The sequence below is a fragment of the Nycticebus coucang genome, chromosome 12 (assembly GCF_027406575.1).
Source record: "Nycticebus coucang isolate mNycCou1 chromosome 12, mNycCou1.pri, whole genome shotgun sequence".
Taxonomy (NCBI): Eukaryota; Metazoa; Chordata; class Mammalia; order Primates; family Lorisidae; genus Nycticebus; species Nycticebus coucang.
The window spans coordinates 97,084,042-97,104,086 of NC_069791.1; the positions used below are offsets into that span (position 1 = coordinate 97,084,042).

The 20,045-nt window shown below is 54.7% G+C and overlaps 1 protein-coding gene across 2 annotated transcripts; it reads left to right on the top strand.

The window, feature by feature from the left end:
* The first annotated feature begins 853 nt into the window (after positions 1-853).
* Positions 854-19,068, top strand: PIGQ (phosphatidylinositol glycan anchor biosynthesis class Q). Of its 2 annotated transcripts, XR_008373379.1 has the most exons (12): positions 854-1,012; positions 6,068-6,769; positions 9,996-10,127; positions 10,260-10,380; positions 12,115-12,241; positions 12,484-12,637; positions 12,784-12,895; positions 13,595-13,675; positions 14,133-14,247; positions 14,719-14,820; positions 16,662-16,723; positions 17,770-17,830. XR_008373379.1 is itself a non-coding variant. In XM_053556908.1 (11 exons), exons 1-11 carry the CDS (start codon positions 876-878, stop codon positions 17,920-17,922), a joined length of 1,896 nt encoding a protein of 631 aa, XP_053412883.1. In that variant the 5' UTR covers positions 854-875; the 3' UTR covers positions 17,923-19,068. The 2 variants fall into 2 exon arrangements, 1 of the variants encoding a protein (XP_053412883.1); XM_053556908.1 differs by lacking the exon at positions 14,719-14,820 and having other exon boundaries at positions 17,770-19,068.
* The last annotated feature ends 977 nt before the right edge of the window (positions 19,069-20,045 follow it).

Genomic DNA, 20,045 nt, shown 5'->3' on the forward strand with positions numbered 1-20,045 from the left:
AAATAGCTCCAGGCTCATGGGCTATTCCAGAGGAGCCTTCCTATGAGGACAGACTCATGCTGCTTTAAGAAAGTGAGAAAACTTGGGCGGCGCCTGTAGCTCAGAGGAGTAAGGTGCTGGTCCCATATGCCAGAGGTGGTGGGTTCAAGCCCAGCCCTGGCCAAAAACTGCAAAAAAAAAAAAAAAAAAAGAACAAAAAAAAAGAAAGTGAGAAAACTCATGGATCCAACCTTTTCCTACCATTTTACGAGTGAGGAAATGAGGTCTGAGAGATATTTGGGTTACTCAGTCAGTCTGAGGCCCAGCCAGGGGTCTTCATGGGCGGGAGCTGGGAGGAGACAGGGCCTATTCCTGTGCTTGATTTGGTCCAGCTGGCCTGACAGATCCCCTAAGTATGTCAGGGTGGGGGACTCAATGGGCCCAAATGAGGGAGCAGAGTCCTTCCCTGAAGCAGGAAGAACCAGGGCCACATGCATGTGCCCTCCCCACAGTCAGACAGAAGCAGCCTCTGGGAGGGCCCCTCAGGGCTCAACCTTCCCAGAACAGCTGGCCTTGGGGAACCTGGGAGCAAGTTCCTCTGCAGAGGGCAGTGTAGAAAGGGATCAGCTTGGGGAGGGGGAAGCTCCTTCTGGAATTTCACCTAGGGCTTAGGGGTCCTTTCACCCAGGGAAGATGGGAGCAAGGCGGGGTCTGGATCTCCGAAAGGTCTGGCCTGCTCGGTGCCTCAGGTGAGGAATCGGAGCTCATGGAGGCTTGGCAGCTGGGGTCTGGCGTGCAGACACTGCGCGCGCGGAACTCTCGAAACCGAGCCGGAGGGCAGTCCGGGCGAATTTGGGGGCCGGACCGTCGCGCAGCAACGCGCAGAGCCGGCGGAAATGGGGCTTGTGTCCCGCGGCGTGGCCGCGGCGGGGCTGGGGGTCGCGAGCGCTGTTGTCCCCCTGGGCCCGCCCAACGCGGCCCCCAACCCCATCCCCACCCCGCCGCCCGAGGGCGCGGCCCCGGAAAGCAGCCGGTGAGCACTGGGGGAAGGGCCGGCGTCCATGCGGGGTGACCTTGGGGAGCCGCCGCTCTGGCTGTGGGCCCAGGACTCCCCGTCCTCGGCGGGACCCAGCGCAGACAAGGGAACAGGAAAAGGGTGTCCCTGTGGCCTTTCCCTGGCCGGCGCAGGTCCTTCACCACTCGGAGTCTTCATCCGTAAAATGGGGATGTCACCACCTGCCGCTCAGGCTTCCAGCCAGCCTCCCTCCCCTCCAGGAGCTCCAGGCGCCCAACCCCTAGAGGATTTGTGGCTGGGCCTGGTGGGCGCCTTTCTGAGGGAGTCTGGTCCTCCTGCCTTATAGGGTGAAGGCTTCCAGTAGGTTCCCTCTGGCCCCCCTGACCTGGGTCCTGCTATGGATCCTTTGCTGTGGCCCTGCAGAGGGTCAGAAAGAGAAGTAGGGTGCATGGGACTGCTGTCAGCAGTTTATTAGTTGTCCCGAACTGCAGTAAAGGGCTGAAAATAATCATAGATTCATGTCCATTCTTCCGAAGTGAGAGGGAAAAAAAGCAGTATTTCATAGAAGGCAAGAAAGTTCTTGTTTGTTTTTTAAACAATGTGGGAGTAAAAACAATTCTTATGAGCTCTTCAGCAGCGGGTGGGGAGGCTTCACAGAGAGGCGTTTCAACTAGTGAGCTGTCCCTGGACAGTTCAAACTGGGCTTTTTCTCCCAATTGTTGATGCACGGGAGGCAAGGAAAGTACTTCTAGTTTGTAGGATAGACTTTTGACTTCAAGTTCTGTGGGGAGGGGTGTCCCTGAGACTCTTTACCTGATTGATCTGGGAACAGGCTATTTCACAAGGGAACTTGGTCTTAACAGAGGAAGCTTTTCTAGTCTTGTGCCTTTGTGTGTATTTGTGTGTGTTTTGGGGGGTGCCTTTAAAATGCTCACGTTGCCCAAGCTCCTGCTTTCTCTCATCCTGCACCTCTTCTGCTATTGATTGCCTGCCCTTTCATCTTTTTCTGGCTGTCTGATCCCCCGCAGCCTGGCAAGCAAGTACACTTCTTTACACTTCAGTTGCTCCCAGAGGCTGAAGTGGGAGTGGGGGTGTGTTTGGAAATTTGCCCCGTAATTTGTTGAATTCTCCCTCACTACCCTGTGGATAAGAACATCCACTTCTGGGCAGCACCTGTAGTTCAGCGGGTAGGGCGCTGGTCCCATATAACGAGGGTGGTGGGTTGGAACCCGGCCCTGGCCAAACTGCAACAAAAAAATAGCCGAGTGTTAATGGCGGGCGCCTGTAGTCCCAGCTACTCCGGAGGCTGAGGCAAGAGAATCGCCTAAAGCCTAGGAGTTGGAGGTTACTGTGAGCTGTGACGCAATGGCACTCTATCAAGGGCGACAAAGTGAGACTCTGTCTCTAAGAAAAAAAAAAGAGGGTGGCACCTCTGGCTCAGTTGGTAAGGTGCCAGCCCCATATACCGAGAGTGGCGGGTTCAAACCCACCCCGGCCAAACTGCAACAAAAAAATAGCCAAGTGTTGTGGCGGGCGCCTGTAGTGCCAGCTACTTGGGAGGCTGAGGCAAGAGAATCGCTTAAGCCCAGGAGTTGGAGGTTGCTGTGAGCTGTATGATGCCATGGCACTCTACCTAGGGCCATAAAGTGAAACTCTGTCTCTACAAAAAAAAAAAAAAGAGAGAGAGAGAACGTCCACTGCTGCCCTCCAATCTCCTTCTTTAGATACAGGAGCTTCCTTTATTTTTTTTTAAAGGTACATGTTGTAGATAAAGTATTATACATACAAAGAAAGTACATAGGGCGGTGCCTGTAGCTCAGTGGGTAGGGCGCCAGCCCCATATACTTAGGGTGGTGGGTTTAAACCTGGCCCTGGCCAGCTAAAAATAGCAGTGGCAACTGCAACAAAAAAATAGCCAGGTGTTATGGCGGGTGCCTGTAGTCCCAGTTACTCGGGAGGCTGAGGCAAGAGAATCACTTAAGCCCAAGAGTTGGAGGTTGCTGTGAGCTGTGACGTCACAGTACTCTACCGAGGGCAACATAGTGAGACTCTATCTCAAAAAAAAGAAAGTGTGCAAATTGTGTGTGCATACCTCAATGAATTTACCCAAAGTGAACATAGCACGTAACGAGCTCCCCCCAGAATATCTGTTTGCTGTTAGACTGGTTGTTTCTTTTTAGACAGTAGGCATCAGTTCCTGGAAAAGGTATTCTCCCAGCAGAGGGTGATGGTGTCATCTGACTGAACTGGTGTGTCCTGACTGGCTGATGCTGAAAGGCTTGGACTGTGCTAGGTGGTTCCCTGGAGTGGTCACCCAGTTGAACACACTGGGCCCCTTACAGACAGAATTGTTTTGTACTTCTCACGATGAAGGGCTGGTTCTGCAGAAGGATCAGGAAGAATTGTTGGCCTCTGATGCTGGCCACAGAGGTTTGGCTGGGGGCTGGTGTTGGGCTTCAGGATTTCCCTTATTGATACCTACCTGTCGACTGCCCTCTCTGATCACTGGGGGGGATTGGGCATTTGGGGGTCCTGTAGCTCAAATTAGAAGGACTCTTTTTAGCTAGAACCCACGGTGGCAAGAGGCCCCTTTCCTAAGATGTCACAAGAGGCTAGATGCTTGAATCTCTAGTCTGGGCTGCCTGCAGAGAAGAGAACAGATGCACCAGGGGCCACTTAAGCCCTGTGCATTTGTGTCTGGGTAAGGCCCCTCCCGGAGCCACTGGCCTCTAGGGGAAGACTTCTTGTGTCTTACCACCCCACTATGTGTGTCCCTTTCTGTCCCCTTGTTACTAAGTACATGGTGAGCATTGGAACCTGCAGGCCCAGGCTGAGTCTGAGGTCTGTGTCCCTCAGGTGTGGGCTCCAACTGGGAGTCTTTGCTCAGGGTCGCTGCTCTCCCCTTTGTGCAGGTGAGATTGAGGAAGAGGGTGGCAGTGTCTGAGGAAGGTGGATATGGACATTAGGCCCTAGCCAGCTTAGCAACCCCTTACTACCATGCTTGTGGGGAGGCCCTGCTGGCCCACCAGGCCCCAGTGCTGCTCAGTAGCAGGTGTCTCCTGTAAAACCACAGTCCCCAAGTAGCTCACTTGGAGAAAGAAAGGCTCAAGGGCAGTGCCTGTGGCTCAAAGGAGTAGGGCGCCAGCATAGGCGGAGGTGGCGGGTTCAAACCCAGCCCCTGCCAAAGAAAGAAAGAAAGGCTCATGTTCCTGCAGAATTAAGGAATAACAGCTGTTTTTCCTATTCAAAGGCTATGTTGAGATAGTTAGGAGTCAGGAAGGCTGGTGTCGCTCAGCTAGAGAGAACATGACAGAGTTCCTCCATATCGCTAGGGCCCATGAACTTCCTCCATCCCATTTCTGCATGGCCATGTGGTTGGACAAATGCATCCTGAAGGAGAGAAAGTGCTCCCTTGCTGGGTGCCCAGCTCAGGGTGGCTATTGGGGAAGGATGGACACTGCCCAGGGGCACTGTGGGGGGATCAGGGCCAAAGTGGAGGCAGAAGTTCCATCTGAGCTAAGTGTGTTGCCTGAGCACCATGGCAGGTGAATGTGTATTTTGCCAGAGAGAGTCTCCCTTAGGCGGGGGCCACTGCTAGCCATGTGCACACAGGTGGTTTCTCTGTGGCAGCCCAACAGCACTTCATTTTTAATTTTCATCTTTATTCTTGCTAGTTTAATAAGTAAATCATGGTTCATTAAAGCTTTATATATTTATTTATTTTGAGACGAAGTCTCACTCTATTGCCCTGGGTAGAGTGCCGTAGCATCATAGTTCACAGCAATCTCAAACTGTTGAGTGATCCTCTTGCTTTAGTCTCACAAGTAACTGGGACTATAGGTGCCCACCACAGTTCCTGGCTAGTTTTTCTGTTTTTGGTAGAGACAAGGTCTCAGTCTTAACTCAGGCTGGTCTCAAACTCCTGAACTCAAGAGCTCTACCTGCCTCAGTCTCCCAGAGTGCTAGAATTATAGGCGTGAGCCACCTCACCTGGTCTGTTAAAACTTTAATTTGCATTAGTTTGTTAATGTTATTATATGTTTTTTCATGCACTACATCTTAAAAAAACTCTCTAATCTGCTTCCTTAAAAATAAAAATGAGATGGCGCCTGTGGCTCAAGGAGTAGGACACCAGCCCCATATGCTGGAGGTGGCGGGTTCAAACCCGACCCCAGCCAAAAAACTGCAAAAAAACCCCAAAAACAAAAATGAAAGCCTCATATTCAACCACACACACTCTTTTTTTTCTTTCTTTTCTTTTTTTTACAGACAGAGTCTCACTTTGTCACCCTCGGTAGAATGCCATGGCATCACAGCTCACAGCAACCTCCAGCTCTTGGGCTTAGGCAATTATCTTGCCTCAGCCTCCTGAGGAGCTGGGACTACAGGTGCCCACCACAATGCCAGGCTATTTTTTTGTTGCAGTTTGGCCAGGGTCAGGTTCGAACCCACTACCCTCGGTATATGGGCCGGTGCCCTATTCACTGAGCCACAGGCGTCGCCCTTTTTTTTTTTTTTTTGAGACAGAGCCTCAAGCTGTTGCCCTGGGTAGAGTGCTGTGGCATCAAAGCTCACAGCAACTTCCAACTCCTAGGCTCAAGCGATTCTCTTGCCTCAATCTCCCAGGTAGCTGGGTCTACAGGTGCCTACCACAATGCCCAGCCATTTTTTGGTTGTAGCTGTCATTGTTCTTTTGGCATCCCTGGTCTGGATTCAAACCTGCCAGCTCTGGTGTATGTGGCGAGCCAACACACACTCTTGTTAGGTGATGTTGACCAGGTCACTGATCCTAGCCTGTTGTGGTCTGCTTCTCTGGAAATGGGAGAAAGGATTGAGCTGCCATGGTGTGTGCATTTGCTGCCTTATGATGGGTGAAGTATGCCTGGGGCAGAGCATGGTCCATTTGAGATGAACAAGGAGGGAATCCCAAAGCTGAGTTGCCATGTGTGTGCATCCTTAGGGCTGCCTATGCTGCTTTCTGCAGATGTGTCACTGCCAGCCACCCTGGGCCACTGGGGCCTGGCATTGACAGTAGTGACAGCTCTGAACCATGCTTCTCTCCCTCTCTTCCAGGGTCCCCAGCATGGTACTGAAGGCCTTCTTCCCCACGTGCTGTGCCTCGGTGGACAGCGGCCTGCTTGTGGGACGATGGGTCCCAGAGCAGAGCAGTGCTGTGGTCCTGGCTGTGGTGCACTTTCCCTTCATCCCCATCCAGGTCAAGGAGTTCCTGGCTCAGGTGCAGCAGGCCAGCCAGGTGGGTGTGTCCGTGCTGGGCACCTGGTGCCACTGCCAGCAGGAGCCCGAGGAGAGCCTGGGCTACTTCCTGGAGGGCCTGGGTGCCGTCTTCCCCCATGAACCCTGGCTGCAACTATGCCGGGAGAGGGGCAGCAAGTTCTGGAGCTGCAAGGCCATCCACCGGGAGGTGCCTACTGTCCCTGAGACTGCAAATGAGGACCAGGTCATGCTTATCTTCTATGACCAGCGCAAGGTGTTACTGTCCCAGCTGCACCCACCTGCAGTCCTGATGGACCACCAGGCCGGAGACGCTGCCACAGCCAGCACAGGTGGCATGGCTGCTGTCTTTGACACGGTGGCACGTAGTGAGTTTCTTTTCCGCAGTGATCGGTTTGATGAAGGTCCTGTGCGGCTAAGCCACTGGCAGTCAGAGGGTGTGGAGGCCAGCATCCTCGTGGAGCTGGCTCAGCGAGCCTCGGGGCCTGTCTGTCTGCTGCTGGCATATCTGCTGTCGCTGATCTCAGCTGCCAGTACTTGCCGGTAGGTACCCTTGGGGCTGGAAGGACAGGGCAAACTGACAGCCCCAGAGCCCCAGGCCTACCCTTAGATTGCGGGGAGCACAGAACCTGCAGATGGGCCTTTCCTGAGGCTCTCAGACATTCCGGGCCCTGACTCCTACACTGGCATTGAAGAGGCTGTCCCAGTAGTGACTGTGGCTCTGTCCTCTCACTTCTGGGATAAAGCTAGGTCTTCTGGCAGCCTTGGTGACTTGTGTTGGGCTCCACAGGTAGGAATATGGGTTGAGCCTCAGATGGCTCAGGCCCACAAAAGCGAAATCAGATGATGAATAGACTTGGGTTGTTCCTGCCCTAAGGCCAGTGTTTGCCTTGGCCTGGGAGTAGTTTGTCCTTCTAAGGGCACCTAGGCTGGCTGCTCCCCTACTACCCTGACTTAACACCCTGCAGGCTTCTGGACACTGCTGTATGGACTCACAGATACTTACATATGGCTGTGAGTGGCATCTGCTTCCAACATGATGTGCCTAGGGTGGTGGTTCCTAAGTTGTTCCCCAAAATCACCTGGAGTGCTCCTGGCTGAGGGTTTGCAGTGGTCTCCGAGGACACTGGGGAGTGCTGGGCAGCACCCAGGTGTCCTGGCTAGTGCATAATGGGCCTGGAGGCTAGGCAGCAGGGGCGCCTCTCTTCTTGGTGGTGGTGCCTGTGGGAACGGCTATGGGTCACCCTCAGTTGCCCTCCAAGTCTAAGGATTTAGCCCCATCAGGTTTGGGGACAGGCCTTGCTTGTTTGCCAGGGGCTCTGGGAACACTTGGGCACTAGTCTGGGGAGAGGGTGGGTCTGTGTGGACAACATGGGTTTTTGGAATTGCTGGGGACACTGACAAGAGGGGTGGCTTGAGGCTTCATGATAGCATTGGAATTTATTTAGGGGAAGGCGTGTGTCTGAGTTCAGGTATGGTTTTGGTGGGAGAAAGTTTTTAGTTTTTATCAGCTTCTCAAAGGACCCAAGAAAGGTTGAGAACTGCTTGTGGGCACCAGATGTTGCTTGGCCCTGCAGGAAGATGTTGCTTGTTTACTGGTTGGTGGCTGTGAGCACTGTGACACTCAGGAGTAGAGTAGCTGTCACTGTAGGAGTAAGGCCCTTTGGTCCTTGCATGGTTTTGTGTCTTCCTCGGGGCCACTGGGGACCTGGGCCATGCAGGGAAGAGTGCTGTGTGGGTGAGGGGGCTCAGTACAGCCATTTGAGTGTGTGCTGTGGAAGGAGGGAAGCCTTTTGAACATAGTTCATCCTTGGAATTGGCTCAGAGGTGTTCCCTTAAAGACAAAGCCTTTAAATGTGGGGTCATCCAGCCATGCTGATTTTGCTTATTTATGGTGTTGAATATAATGAAAAGTGTGCATAGACTTTTTTTTTTTTTTTTGAGTCTCAAGCCGTCACCTTGTGTAGAGTGCTGTTCCATCATAGCTCACAGCAACCTCCAACTCTTGGGCTCAAGCGATCCTCTTGTCTCAGTTTTTCTATTTTTAGTAGACATGGGTGTCTCACTTTTGCTCAGGATGGTCTCAAACTCATTAGCTCAAGCTGTCCACCTGCCTCAGCTTCTCAGATTGTTAGGATTACAGGTGTGAGCCACGGAGCTGGGCCTAGGATTTTTTTTTTTTTGCCAATCAGCTTTCCATACTGTTTGTGCATTTTAATATGTGGCCCAAGACAACTCTCATTCTTCCAGTGTATGGCAGAGAAAAAAAATGTTGGACACCTCTGCTTTTTTTTTTTTTTTTTATTTATAGAGACAGAGTTTCACTTTATCGCCTACAGTAGAGTGCCGTGGCATCACAGAGCTCGCAGCAATCTCTAAATCCTGGGCTTAGGCTATTCCCTTGCCTCAGCCTCCCAAGTAGCTGAGACTACAGGTGCACACCACAATGCCCAGCTGTTTTTTGTTTTTTTTGTAGAGACAGAGTCTCACTTTATGGCCCTCAGTAGAGTGCCATGGCATCACATAGCTCACAGCAACCTCCAACTCCTGGTCTTAAGCGATTCTCTTGCCTCAGCCTCCCAAGTAGCTGGGACTACAGGCGCCCGCCACAATGCCCAGCTATTTTTTGGTTGCAGTTCAGCCGGGGCCGGGTTTGAACCCGCCACCCTCGGTATATGGGGCCGGCGCCTTACCAACTGAGCCACAGGTGCCGCCCATGCCCAGCTATTTTTTTGTTGCAGTTTGGCCGGGGCTGGGTTTGAACCCTCCACCCTCGGTATATGGGGCTGGCGCCCTGCCCACTGAGCCACGGGTACCACCCTGGACACCTCTGCTTTATACCTTCCAAGGTTAAGACCCCTTCCTTCCTCCCAAGGTTCTAAGCACATAGTCAGTTGGTTGCTTTGCACTTTTTATGAATCTCTTTTTTTTTTTTTTTTTTGTGACAGAGTCTCACTCTTGCTCTGTCACTTAGGCTGGAGTGCAGTGTTAACGATCATAGCTCACTGCAGCCTCCATCTCCTGGGCTCAAGCAATCCTCTTACCTTAGCCTCCAGAGTAGCTGGGACTATAGGTACCTGCCACCTCATCTGGCTAATTTTTCATATTTTTAGTAGAGATGGGGTCTCAGTATGTTGCCCAAGACTGGTCTTGAACTACTGGCCTCAAGCAGTCCTTTGCCTTGGCCTCCTAAAGGGCTGGGATTACAAGTGTAAGCTACCACTCTTGGCCTCTATGGGTCCTTTAGGTGCCCCCTGCTTCCAGCAAGGGCTCTGAGCATAGCAAAGCTGCAGTTGGGTACTTTTTCTACTTTCACTTTTGAACATCTCCTCTTAGCCTCTAAAAGTCTGCAGAAGGATCTCAGTGATTCCTTTGCCTGTGTGAAATCTAGTCTCATCGGGAAGTTGGGAGAGCCTTGCTAAACCTTCTGGGCTTACCACCATCAGGGCACTGACTGGGTAGGAGGTTATGCTTTTACCACTTTTGGGGAACCACTTTGGTTTTGGGAGTCTGCTGGTAAGCTTGGGTCTGCCCTGTGAGGAGATCAGGTTCTGTGTTAGGTGCTGGCACAGTGAGGATAGCTGCCCCCCCACCCTTCCTGCATGCTTCCATGTGCTGCTGAGTTCAGGAACGCAGCTCTCCATCAGTGTGGGGGGCCAAGGCCTTGCCTAGCCCAGCCCTCCCTCTCTACATGGAGAGGGGCTTTGGCAGGCAGGAGGACTCAGCAAGGGCTGAACCCAGCAGCAGTCTCTCCATTCCTCCTTGGCAGGCTGTTCAGGCTGTGGCCTCTGTCCTTCCTGGGGAGCAAGCTCTCTACCTGTGAGCAGCTCCGGCACCGGCTGGACCACCTCACACTAGTCTTCAGCGTGCAGAAGGCTGAGAACCCCGCCCAACTGATGAGGTTGGATATGTAACAGGCCAAGCCCCTACCCCATCCCCACTCTGCTCCAGGCCTGTCTTGCTGATCCCTCTAGCCAGGCCCCAGGCTGCTGCTGGCTGCCTCATACCTGCTCTGGCTGGCCCTCCCTTCCAGGAAGGCCAACATGCTCGTCTCTGTGCTCCTGGACGTGGCCCTCGGCCTTGCACTGCTATCCTGGCTCCATGGGAAGAACCGAATTGGGCAGCTGGCTGATGCCCTGGTCCCTGTGGCTGATGTGAGTGTTGGGGTGGAGCTCAGCTTCCCAGGAGTGTCCAAAGCCTGCCCTTGGCTTTCCATGCTCTGGAGACATGGGCCTTTAGGGACAGGAGCCTTCATGCCTGACCCAGAGTGGGTTCCCTGGGGGCCTCGGGGCTGTGTGGAGCAGGTCTTGTTAGGTGCCTTTTTCCCTGGGAGCCAATGCCATGATGTTCCTGTTGCCTCCCTCACCCATGATCAGTCCTCTCCTGACTTTAAGGCCATCTGTAGAGTCAGTGTCACAGGAACCTCCCCTATGTACAGGGCTGTCCACGTGCAGGTGAGCTCACAACTCCCACCAGAGGGTGGGTCATGTACTTCCAGCGTTGATTCTGTGATTGTCCTACTGACAGCCAGAGGCACTGTGTCTCCAGTGCTCCTAGCCTTCTCCTATACATCTGTGCCATCTTCTGAGCCTGGGTACAACCCTGCCCTCCTCTTCTGTCTTCTTGCGTCCAGCATCCACCTTGCCACAATTCCACGCTGCCTTCCTGCCTTCATCTGCTCTGTCTTCCTTTCTGCAGTTGCCATCTGTTCCATTAGGAGCTTACGTTCCTGTTTAGGGCAGCCCTTCAGCCTACGCTTGGGCCTCTAGGGGGATCTTGAGGTCTGGTTGGGTGGCTCTGCCCTGTCATCAATGTCCAGGCTATAGAACATGGGGAGTCCCTACCCAGGAGAGAAGGCAGGGGCTCAGCTGCTTCACTTATGAAACCCATACTCTCCTTGACTGGCTTCATCCTAGAACTCCCTTTTGCAAAATTGCTCTGAAATATAAATATTTAATTTAGAAATGAAAGTCTCTTCCTGCTGCCAAGCTCTTTTCCTTTAAATATTAAATAAGCTCTATTTATAAAGAATGTTCTATTCTCCTTGCTGGTGCTGGTGCAGTTGAGGTAGGAGAGGCCTCTGTGATGGGCAGGTGGGCCAGAGGTGTTGCTTCTGTAGCCTTGCACTGGCAACAGGCCAAGGGACCCTCAGGGCCTCCCCACTAGGTGGTATAGCTGGACACTGGCTTTCATTCTGGGGTAGCCAGGATCCAGCTTCTTTCCTTTCTCTTGAATGTCCTTAGTTGGCACTATCATTCCCTCTAGTGGCAGGTAGCAAAATGGGCCTGTGGCAGAGGTGCTAGCATGGCACAGGCTCCCCTGCAGCACTTGAGGTGGGCCAGTCTGTCCAGCTTCAGCTATGTCCAGGAATTTGGGGCTAAAGGGCCTGTGGCAGAGGTGCTAATGTGGCACAGGCTCCCCTGCAGCACTTGAGGTGGGCCAGTCTGTCTAGCTTCAGCTATGTCCAGAAATTTTGGGCTAAGGGCTCCTTGTGGGTCCATTGCTCTGGGGTGGCGAGATAAGAGGGAGGATGACACTGTTGTGTAGAGGTTGACACCCATCAGGCACAGCAGGCCAGGGGCAAAGTGTCAGTCTGCCAGGTGTGCCACTTGAGCCTTCTGGGAGAGGCATCAGATCATAGTCCTCTCAGACCTAAATCCCAGAAGCCATCTGTGAAGAGAGATCCATGGCCAGACATGTCTGGGAAACACTGCCTGTCCATGTTGGGATGCAGCCATCCAGACAGTTGGAGGAAGGAAGCCCAGTCTGCCCTTGCCCTGCTAGACAGACTAGCCAGTGTGGGAGCCCCAGTTACAGACAATCTCAGGGAGATGCAGGCACTGATCTTGGCCCCACCCCTCTGAATATGCACTCCCGTGTCCTTGCAGCACGTGGCTGAGGAGCTCCAGCACCTGCTGCAATGGCTGATGGGTGCACCTGCTGGGCTCAAGATGAACCGGGCACTGGACCAGGTGCTGGGCCGCTTTTTCCTGTACCACATCCACCTATGGATCAGTGAGTGCCCGATGGGCAGGGTGAGGCAGGCCTGACACTGGCAAAAGAGGGCAGTGGGCCTAGTCAGGCCTGTCCAAGGCCCCCTCTCCTGCCCTCCTGGTGTCCTGTGCAGCCTGCTGTGTTGACCAGCTACCTGGGATGAGGGCTGGGGCCTGTGTACTCACAGTTCCTATCCTCAGTGAGGAATGGAAGGTCCCAGGACCATGATGGGCGCCCCTCAGAACTGACCTCCACTCTACCAGGTTACATCCACCTCATGTCCCCTTTCATCGAGCGCATCCTGTGGCATGTGGGCCTCTCAGCCTGCTTGGGCCTGACAGTCGCCTTGTCTATCCTCTCGGACATCATTGCCCTCCTCACCTTCCACATCTACTGCTTCTATGTCTATGGCGCCAGGTGAGCATGTGCTTCCTCACTTGTGGGAACTGGCCTAGTGCAGCCCTCCCAGCCCTGGGTAACAATAGGCTCTAGGGTTGAGCGGGTGAGAGGTCAGTGTGGGAGGGGGCCTTTGGTCTGGCCCTGACAGTGCTGGCATCCTGCAGGCTGTACTGCCTGAAGATCTGTGGACTATCCTCACTCTGGCGTCTGTTTCGGGGGAAGAAGTGGAATGTTCTGCGCCAGCGGGTGGATTCTTGCTCGTATGACCTGGACCAGGTACCAGGCAGGGCTTGTGGTTGGAGGTGTGCCCAGCTATGGCTAGCCAGCATACCTGCACAGCTGCCTGCCCCCAGTCCCAGTCCTGCTGGAAGCTCTGTGGGCCTGGCCATTGTGGCTGCTTGGCCTCTGCAGCTCCTGTCCTGCAGTTCACTCTGCCCCCTCTAGGCCCTGGGTGTGTCTGGGAGGGCACACCAAGGGACTCAGATGGTGCAGACCTTCCTTGGAGGGAAGAAGGGCCCCTGGGCTCCAGACACAGAGCCCTGGGGGTGACCCAGGCACAGAGACTGGAGGTAACCCAGGTACAGGCACTAGGAGTGACCCAGCACAGGGACTGGAGGTGACCTAGATGCAGGGGACACAGGCCCTAGGAGTGACCGAGCACAGAAACTGACTTTGGTGATTCTATTGGTTTGCTCATATTTGACACATCCCCTGGGCACTACCATCCAGGGTGTTTTGTCTCTGACAATGTACAGGGCTTATACCATACTGGTCTGACCCCCCATCCATCTTACCTGTAGTCACCAAGTTCATAGGGCAGGGTGGACTTGGCCCTCCTGGTAAATGCTGTCAGAAAGCCCTGACTGCAATTATGGGATAGGACAGGGCAAGGCAGGGTGGGGCATGACAGGCAGGGCTGCAATGCTACTGTAGGAGTCCTACTGATGCCAGGCATGTTGGCCTCTCTCCCCGCAGCTGTTTATTGGGACTCTGCTCTTCACCATCCTCGTCTTCCTCCTGCCCACTACAGCCCTGTACTACCTGGTGTTCACCCTGGTGAGCTGAGCATGTCTGCATGGGGCATGCTGGCTGTGGCCTGAACCCTCTGGGCAGTGTGCTGGGCTCTGGAGTGGGCAGGGTCCTACCCCGGGGGGCAGACCACTCGTTCTGGAACAGGAGGCTGGGTGCATGGGGATAGAACCCATAGTGGGTGGGTAACAGAGGCCTCCTTAGTGCCAGGCACAGGGGCGGGTAGCAGGAGGGGAATGGCACCCAGAGGCAGGCCTTCTAGTCCTCCCCACTCTGGGGGGGGGGGACTGTCAGCTGCACTTAGCTCTGTCCTAGTATAAGATTAGTCTTCTCCAAACCTCTTGGGTTCTTGGGCCTTTGGTTTGAGGGCCCAGGCTCCGTGCATTCTTCCAGGGCCCTAGAGCCCCTGTCACCCTTGGTCCATGGCTGCTCTGCTCATGAGCATTTCGGCATAGCCTGGTCCTTAGCACTGCCTCTGTTGCAGCTCCGGCTCCTGGTGGTTGCTGTGCAGGGCCTGATCCATCTGCTGGTGGACCTCATCAACTCCCTGCCACTATACTCACTTGGACTCCGGCTCTGCCGGCCCTACAGGCTATCTGGTAAGTGTCATGTGCTGGGCGGCCAGCCTGGGGCAGGAACATGTACCCACGGGCCCTGCAGAAGCACTACCTGCACTGGGCATGTGCTTATGGTATGCATAGAGACAGCCAGCAGGGAATACAGAACCTGCTTCCTGGTCCTGTTCTAGTGAGGTGGAGGGAGAGCACCCACCCACCTGCCACATAGGTTAAGAGACAAAAAGATCTCAGACCACAGAGGTGGCTCATCCTGCCTTGCCTTCTGTAAGCATGGACACTGGGTGTGTGGTGTTTACCCATACATGGCTCAGAGAAGATTCATCCTTCTGCTTATGTGGGACTGTGTTGGCTTGGAGGGGCCACTAGCCTGGCCAGACCAGTGTAACAGGAGTGTCTTCCACTGTCAGGACAAACCTTGCTCTAGCTAGTTCTGCCCCACCCCATGCAGTGCCTACATTCTGACCCCAACCTCAGGGGATGCCATTTTCCCAGGTTACAGGATTGTAGGTCAGCCCTTCTGGCTCAAGAGCTTTGGGCATAACAAGTGACTTGGGGATTTCCTGGCACAGCCACCATCCTTACCTGTGCCCTCAGGTGACCAGCATGCCCAGGTGGTCCTGTGTCCAGGATACATTTGGGCAGCTTGACTGAACTCATGGTGGCTGCTCCCTGCCAGCTTGGAGCTGGAGGTTTGTGGACATTGCATGTTCTGTCCAGCTTTGAGTGTAAGCATACCTCCTTAGTGGCCAGGTATCCTTCTGCTCCAAAATCCACAGCCTCTTTGGCCCATGTCTACCTACTGGACATCCACGCTGGCGGGTTCGAAACCCTCTTTATGAACATCTTTCCAAGCCGCTTTCCCTGCCAGCCCTTAGGCCAGGGGTGTGTCTGCAGCGCTGCCTGTACTTCCTCGGCCCCCACTACCACTAGCTCTTCAGAATGAGAGAACCAGGCACCTGAGAGAAAGCACTCCCCTGCCCTGCAGCCACAGTGCATCACTCAGTTGTAATTTCTTGGAAAGACCACAGATGCTGCTTCCTTGCTTCATCTTTGAATTTGCCTTGGGGCCTCTTCATCAATTTTATATTTTTCTTCAGCTTTTTTGGCCAGAGCTGGGTTTGAACCCACCACCTCTGGTATATGGGGCTGGCGCCATACTCCTTGAGCCACAGGCACTGCCCTCTTCTTCAGTTTTGTTTTCCGCACTCCTCCTTCTCTTCATGAATTGATCATTAGCTCTTGCTTCTCTTTTTTTTTTTTTCTGAGACAGAGTCCTGCTATGTCACCCTCAGTAGAGTGCTGTGGCGTCACAGCTTATAGTAACCTCAACCTCTTGGGCTTAAGCCATTCTCTTGCCTCAGCCTCCCAAGTAGCTGGGACTACAGGCGCCTGCCACAACGGCCTCTCAAGTAGCTGGGACTATAGGCGCCTGCCACAACGGCCTCTCAAGTAGCTGGGACTACAGGCGCCTGCCACAACGGCCTCTCAAGTAGCTGGGACTATAGGCGCCTGCCACAGCGGCCTCTCAAGTAGCTGGGACTACAGGCACCCACCACAATGCCTGGCTATTTTTTGGTTGTAGTTGTCATTGTTGTTTGGCAAGCCCAGGCTGGATTTGAACCCACCAGCTCCGGTGTATGTGGCTGGCGCCCTAGCCGCTGAGCTATAGGTGCTGAGCCTGCTCTTGCTCCTCTTCTCAAGAAACTTCTACCTGGCTCTGGCGCCTGTAGCTCAAGCGGCTAAGGCGCCAGCCACATACATCAGAGCTGGCGGGTTGGAATCCAGCCCAGGCCTGCCAAACAGCAATGACAACTACAACCAACAAATAGCCGGGCATTGTGGCGAGCACCTGTAGTCCCAGTGGCGAGCACCTGTAGTCCCAGCTACTTGTGAGGCTGAGGCAAGAGAATCGCTAGAGGCCAGATGTTGGAGGTTGCTGTGAGCTGTGATGTCATAACACTCTACCCAGGGCAACAGCTTCAGGCTCTGTCTCAAAAACAAAACAAAAAACAAAAAAATCCCTTCTACCTAGGGATTGCCTGGGCTTGGGAGCCTAAATGCAGGCCAGGGGTATGGTGGGTTCCCAAGTCGACCAAGCATGCAGAAGTTGGAAGACATTAAGAAGCCAGCAAGGCAGCCACCACCCAGTAAGCACCCTGTCCACTTTGCTGGAAAATTCATGTCCCATTCAGAAAACACCCCTGGCCTGTGCCCACCTGCCACCTGGCTGGCTCTTCCATGCTTGCCGAGCACTGGCTTCTGTTTTTCAGTGAAGTTCTGCTTGAGGCTTTGATTCTGGCCAGGCAGCCAGCTTGAGAGGCAGAGAGGAGGGTGGGGACAGGGAGGGCCGTGTGCCTGCTGATACTTGGAGCAGGACCAGAAAGGCCTAGATGGGAGCTACCACTCTTCCTCATGAGCACCTTGCTCTCTTGCAGCTGGTGTGAAGTTCCGTGTCCTAGAGTACCAGGCTGGCAGGCCTCTCCGACTCCTGATGCAGGTAAGACCTCCTTGTATCCCCCATATCACTACCTGTGTTTGGGACACTCCTATGCTGTGGCCCATGTTCCAGGATAGTTGGGGTCAGCTAGGTGGGTTCTGGGTAGCACCACTCGGGCCTGGGGTAAGATGTGAATGGGACAGCCCAGTGGAGCCGAGGGGCAGGGCCCACATGGGAAGCCCCCTGCCAGGCCCCCTGGGCATCATGACTCACTCTGTGGGAACCATCCCAGCAGGGCCTGAGAGCTCCATTGTGGTCTGTGTGGCTGAGGCCTGGCCCAGCCATGGATGGGGTCTCCTTCTGTCTTTTGTCAGAGGTGCCCTTGGCTGCCTGGGGCTGCTCCATTGGCCCTGCATCTGGTCTCCTGTCCTGGGCCTCATTGTGCTGGAGTTCTGGGTAGAGGTCTCAGAATGCTTGATGTTTCCTGATGCGCCTGGGCTGGGGCTTCTCTTTCTGAAACGGTCCTGGGGGCTTGGTCCCTGAGCAGGGCAAGTTTTGGGGTGACTATCTAGGTATCAGGCTGCCTGGTGGTATTGTCATGGTCCAGCCCCCATCCCCAGTATGGCATTTCTCAGATGCCAAGGTAGCCAGGGCCCTGCATCATGGTTTTCTTTGGGGTATAGCATGTTGCCTGTCGAGTCCTGCCCAAGGAGGCTGCGGAGGGCTGAGTGAGTCCTACAGAGGAGTATGTCTATGTGGCAGAGCCTGTGGAGTTGGTGTCTGCCCTCTGGGGAAGTATAGTCCCCCCACCTCCATGTCTGTCCTGCCCAGAGCTAACGGCAGTGGACGCTGGCTCAGGGGAGCATGGAGCCATCTGATCTGCCGCCTGAATGCTCCTTCCCAGGTTGCATGCTCACCTGTCTCCCTGGGAGTTGGGCCAGGCTCAGATCACAGGCGAGGGGCTATCTAGGATAGAGTGAGCCCTGCCTGGACTTCCCAGTCCAAGGACCCCACAAGACCCAGGATATACCCCAGTTCTTCCTCTGCAGACAAGGCTGGAGCACCTCCCAGCCACCTCACTAACTGCTGAACCCTTGTCCTTCCAGATAAACCCCTTGTCCTACAGCCGCGTGGTGCACACCTACCGCCTCCCCAGCTGTGGCTGCCACCCCAAGCACTCCTGGGGATCCCTGTGCCGCAAGCTGTTCTTTGGGGAGCTCATCTACCCCTGGAGGCAGAGAGGGGACAAACTGGACTGAGGGGCTCAGCAGCTGGCCCACCCAGTACTGCCACATGGCCATGGTCAGCCCTCTGATAAGCTAGAGTGGCACTGACTGCCTACATGGGTGATGCTGTGGCCTGTATCCAACTGGATACCACTGCGTGCTCCTGAATGTGGGCAGGCCCTGCTCTTGTCCCTGCCTCTAGTTCTCTGGGGCCTGCATAGGCCCTGCCCGCAACACCTCCTCCCAACTCATGGGGGTAGCAAGATGCAGGGGGTGGCCAGCCAGGCCACCTGGCTATGCTCTGTCACTAGTACCACCTACCTAGGGACCCACCTTCTGACTTGCTGTGGTCACCACATCCCTTAGCCTGATGCCCAGGAACTGCACCCCACCCTGTCCTTTATGCCAGACTGTGAGAGGGACTGCCCACGGTGGTTCCTACAGTGGTGAGGTATGCTGGCAGGTCTCCCTGGCTGCTTTCTCATGGCTCCCCACCATCAGGTGGGGGTGGCCCCCAAGCAAGCACTTCTGGGTCCCTAGTGCCTTCCACTTGCCTCAGCAGATGGTGCCCCCTTCAGGATTGAGGCAGCTGCTGATGCCTATCTGTAGCTCCAGCAAGCAAAGGCCCTCACACCTCCATTTGCTGATGCTCCAGCAGGTTGTGGGCGTCCCTTTGCCTGATGCCAGGCCACATGGTGGCCAGAGCTGCCTTGTTGGAAACCCCCTGCCCACCTGGCTGCCCACTTCCTGCATGGTACCCCTGTGTGAACAGGCCATTTGGCAAAATCTTCCGTCTCCCCTCACTGGCTTCTCTTGGAAGGAGGAAGCCCTCTCCTGGGCAGATATTTCTGTGTCCCAAGGCTGTGAGTGGCTCCTAAGGAAGTGGTCTTGGTACTCGGGCCATGTCTACCTGCCAGACTTGGCATGACCTGGTGTGGGTGTTCCCAAGTGGGAGGGAAGCCTGAAGGTGCTGGAAGGGGGTGAAAACATCTGTGCTGGAGGCGGGAGGCACAGCCCCATCTGTTGAAGCACCCTGAACTGTCTGCTTCTGCCTGCCCACTGCCAGTGCTCTTTTGCTGGAGGCTATAGTGACTTTTAGCGCCCAGCAGAGGGTGTTGGCAGGGATGGGCCCTGACCCCAACTTTTCCTGCTGTGACAATAAAACCTCCCAGTGTCAGAGCGAAGGCTCAGCTTTCCATCACCTATGGGCAGCAGGTCTGGTGGAGCAAGCTCCAGGGTATGGTGGGATGTAGCCACCACCAAGAGGGACCTAGGCCTTCTCCTTTGGGTATGTCCTGAGGTGATGGGTGTGCAGGCCCCTGACCCTTGAAGATTCCCTGGCGTGAGCAGAGGGGCACAGGGCTATATGCTCTCTGGTCATAGCCTCACCCCCAACGTAGGGGATCTGGGGGAAGTGGTGCAGGCCTGGGGGAGGGGAAGGTTGTTCCTGGCTCAGATGAGGGGGTGCGCCTCCCTGGACTGAACTAACCTCAGCCATTGTGCAGCCTCCAGGGTCTCTGCACCCACTGTCCTGCTTACATAGAGGGCTGGAGCCAGAGAAATCCCTCACCAGCTCCCAGGCCTGTGCCTCCACCAAGGGTCAGTGAGATTGGCTCAGGAGTCCCAGAGGGCTCCCCATGGTTCCTGGCCACAGGGACTTGACTTGTCCAGAGTCTACTGAGAATGGCCTCTGTCAGCTGCAGTTTTAGGGTCCCTCCTCATGCACACCACACCTGCTCCTGGCATGGACAGGACCTGGCAGCTGTCACCCTGTGCTGGACACTGAGCTGCCCACCCATTTCCCAAAGGCCAGTTTGGCCTGACATTAGAGGTGGCCAAGGGAGCATTGTTCACCCAGCCACTTATAGCTACTGAGAGATGCCACCTGCATCTCTCAGGCCTCTCTCATCCTGCACTTGAGCTTGCACAGCCCCTACATGGAGATAGATTGGATCTGTGGGGGCCCCTGCCATGCTGGCCTGGACAGAGCTCAGTGCCAGGCTTGCTCAAAACTACAGCTGACCTTCAGGCCACCCTGAGAAATGGATATTTCCCATATAGGTCAGGGCCACCTATAGAGAGCAGTTAAGAGACAAACTCAGAGAAGGCAGGCAACTTGTTGAAGGCTGCACAGCAGGACAGGTCTGAGTTCCACC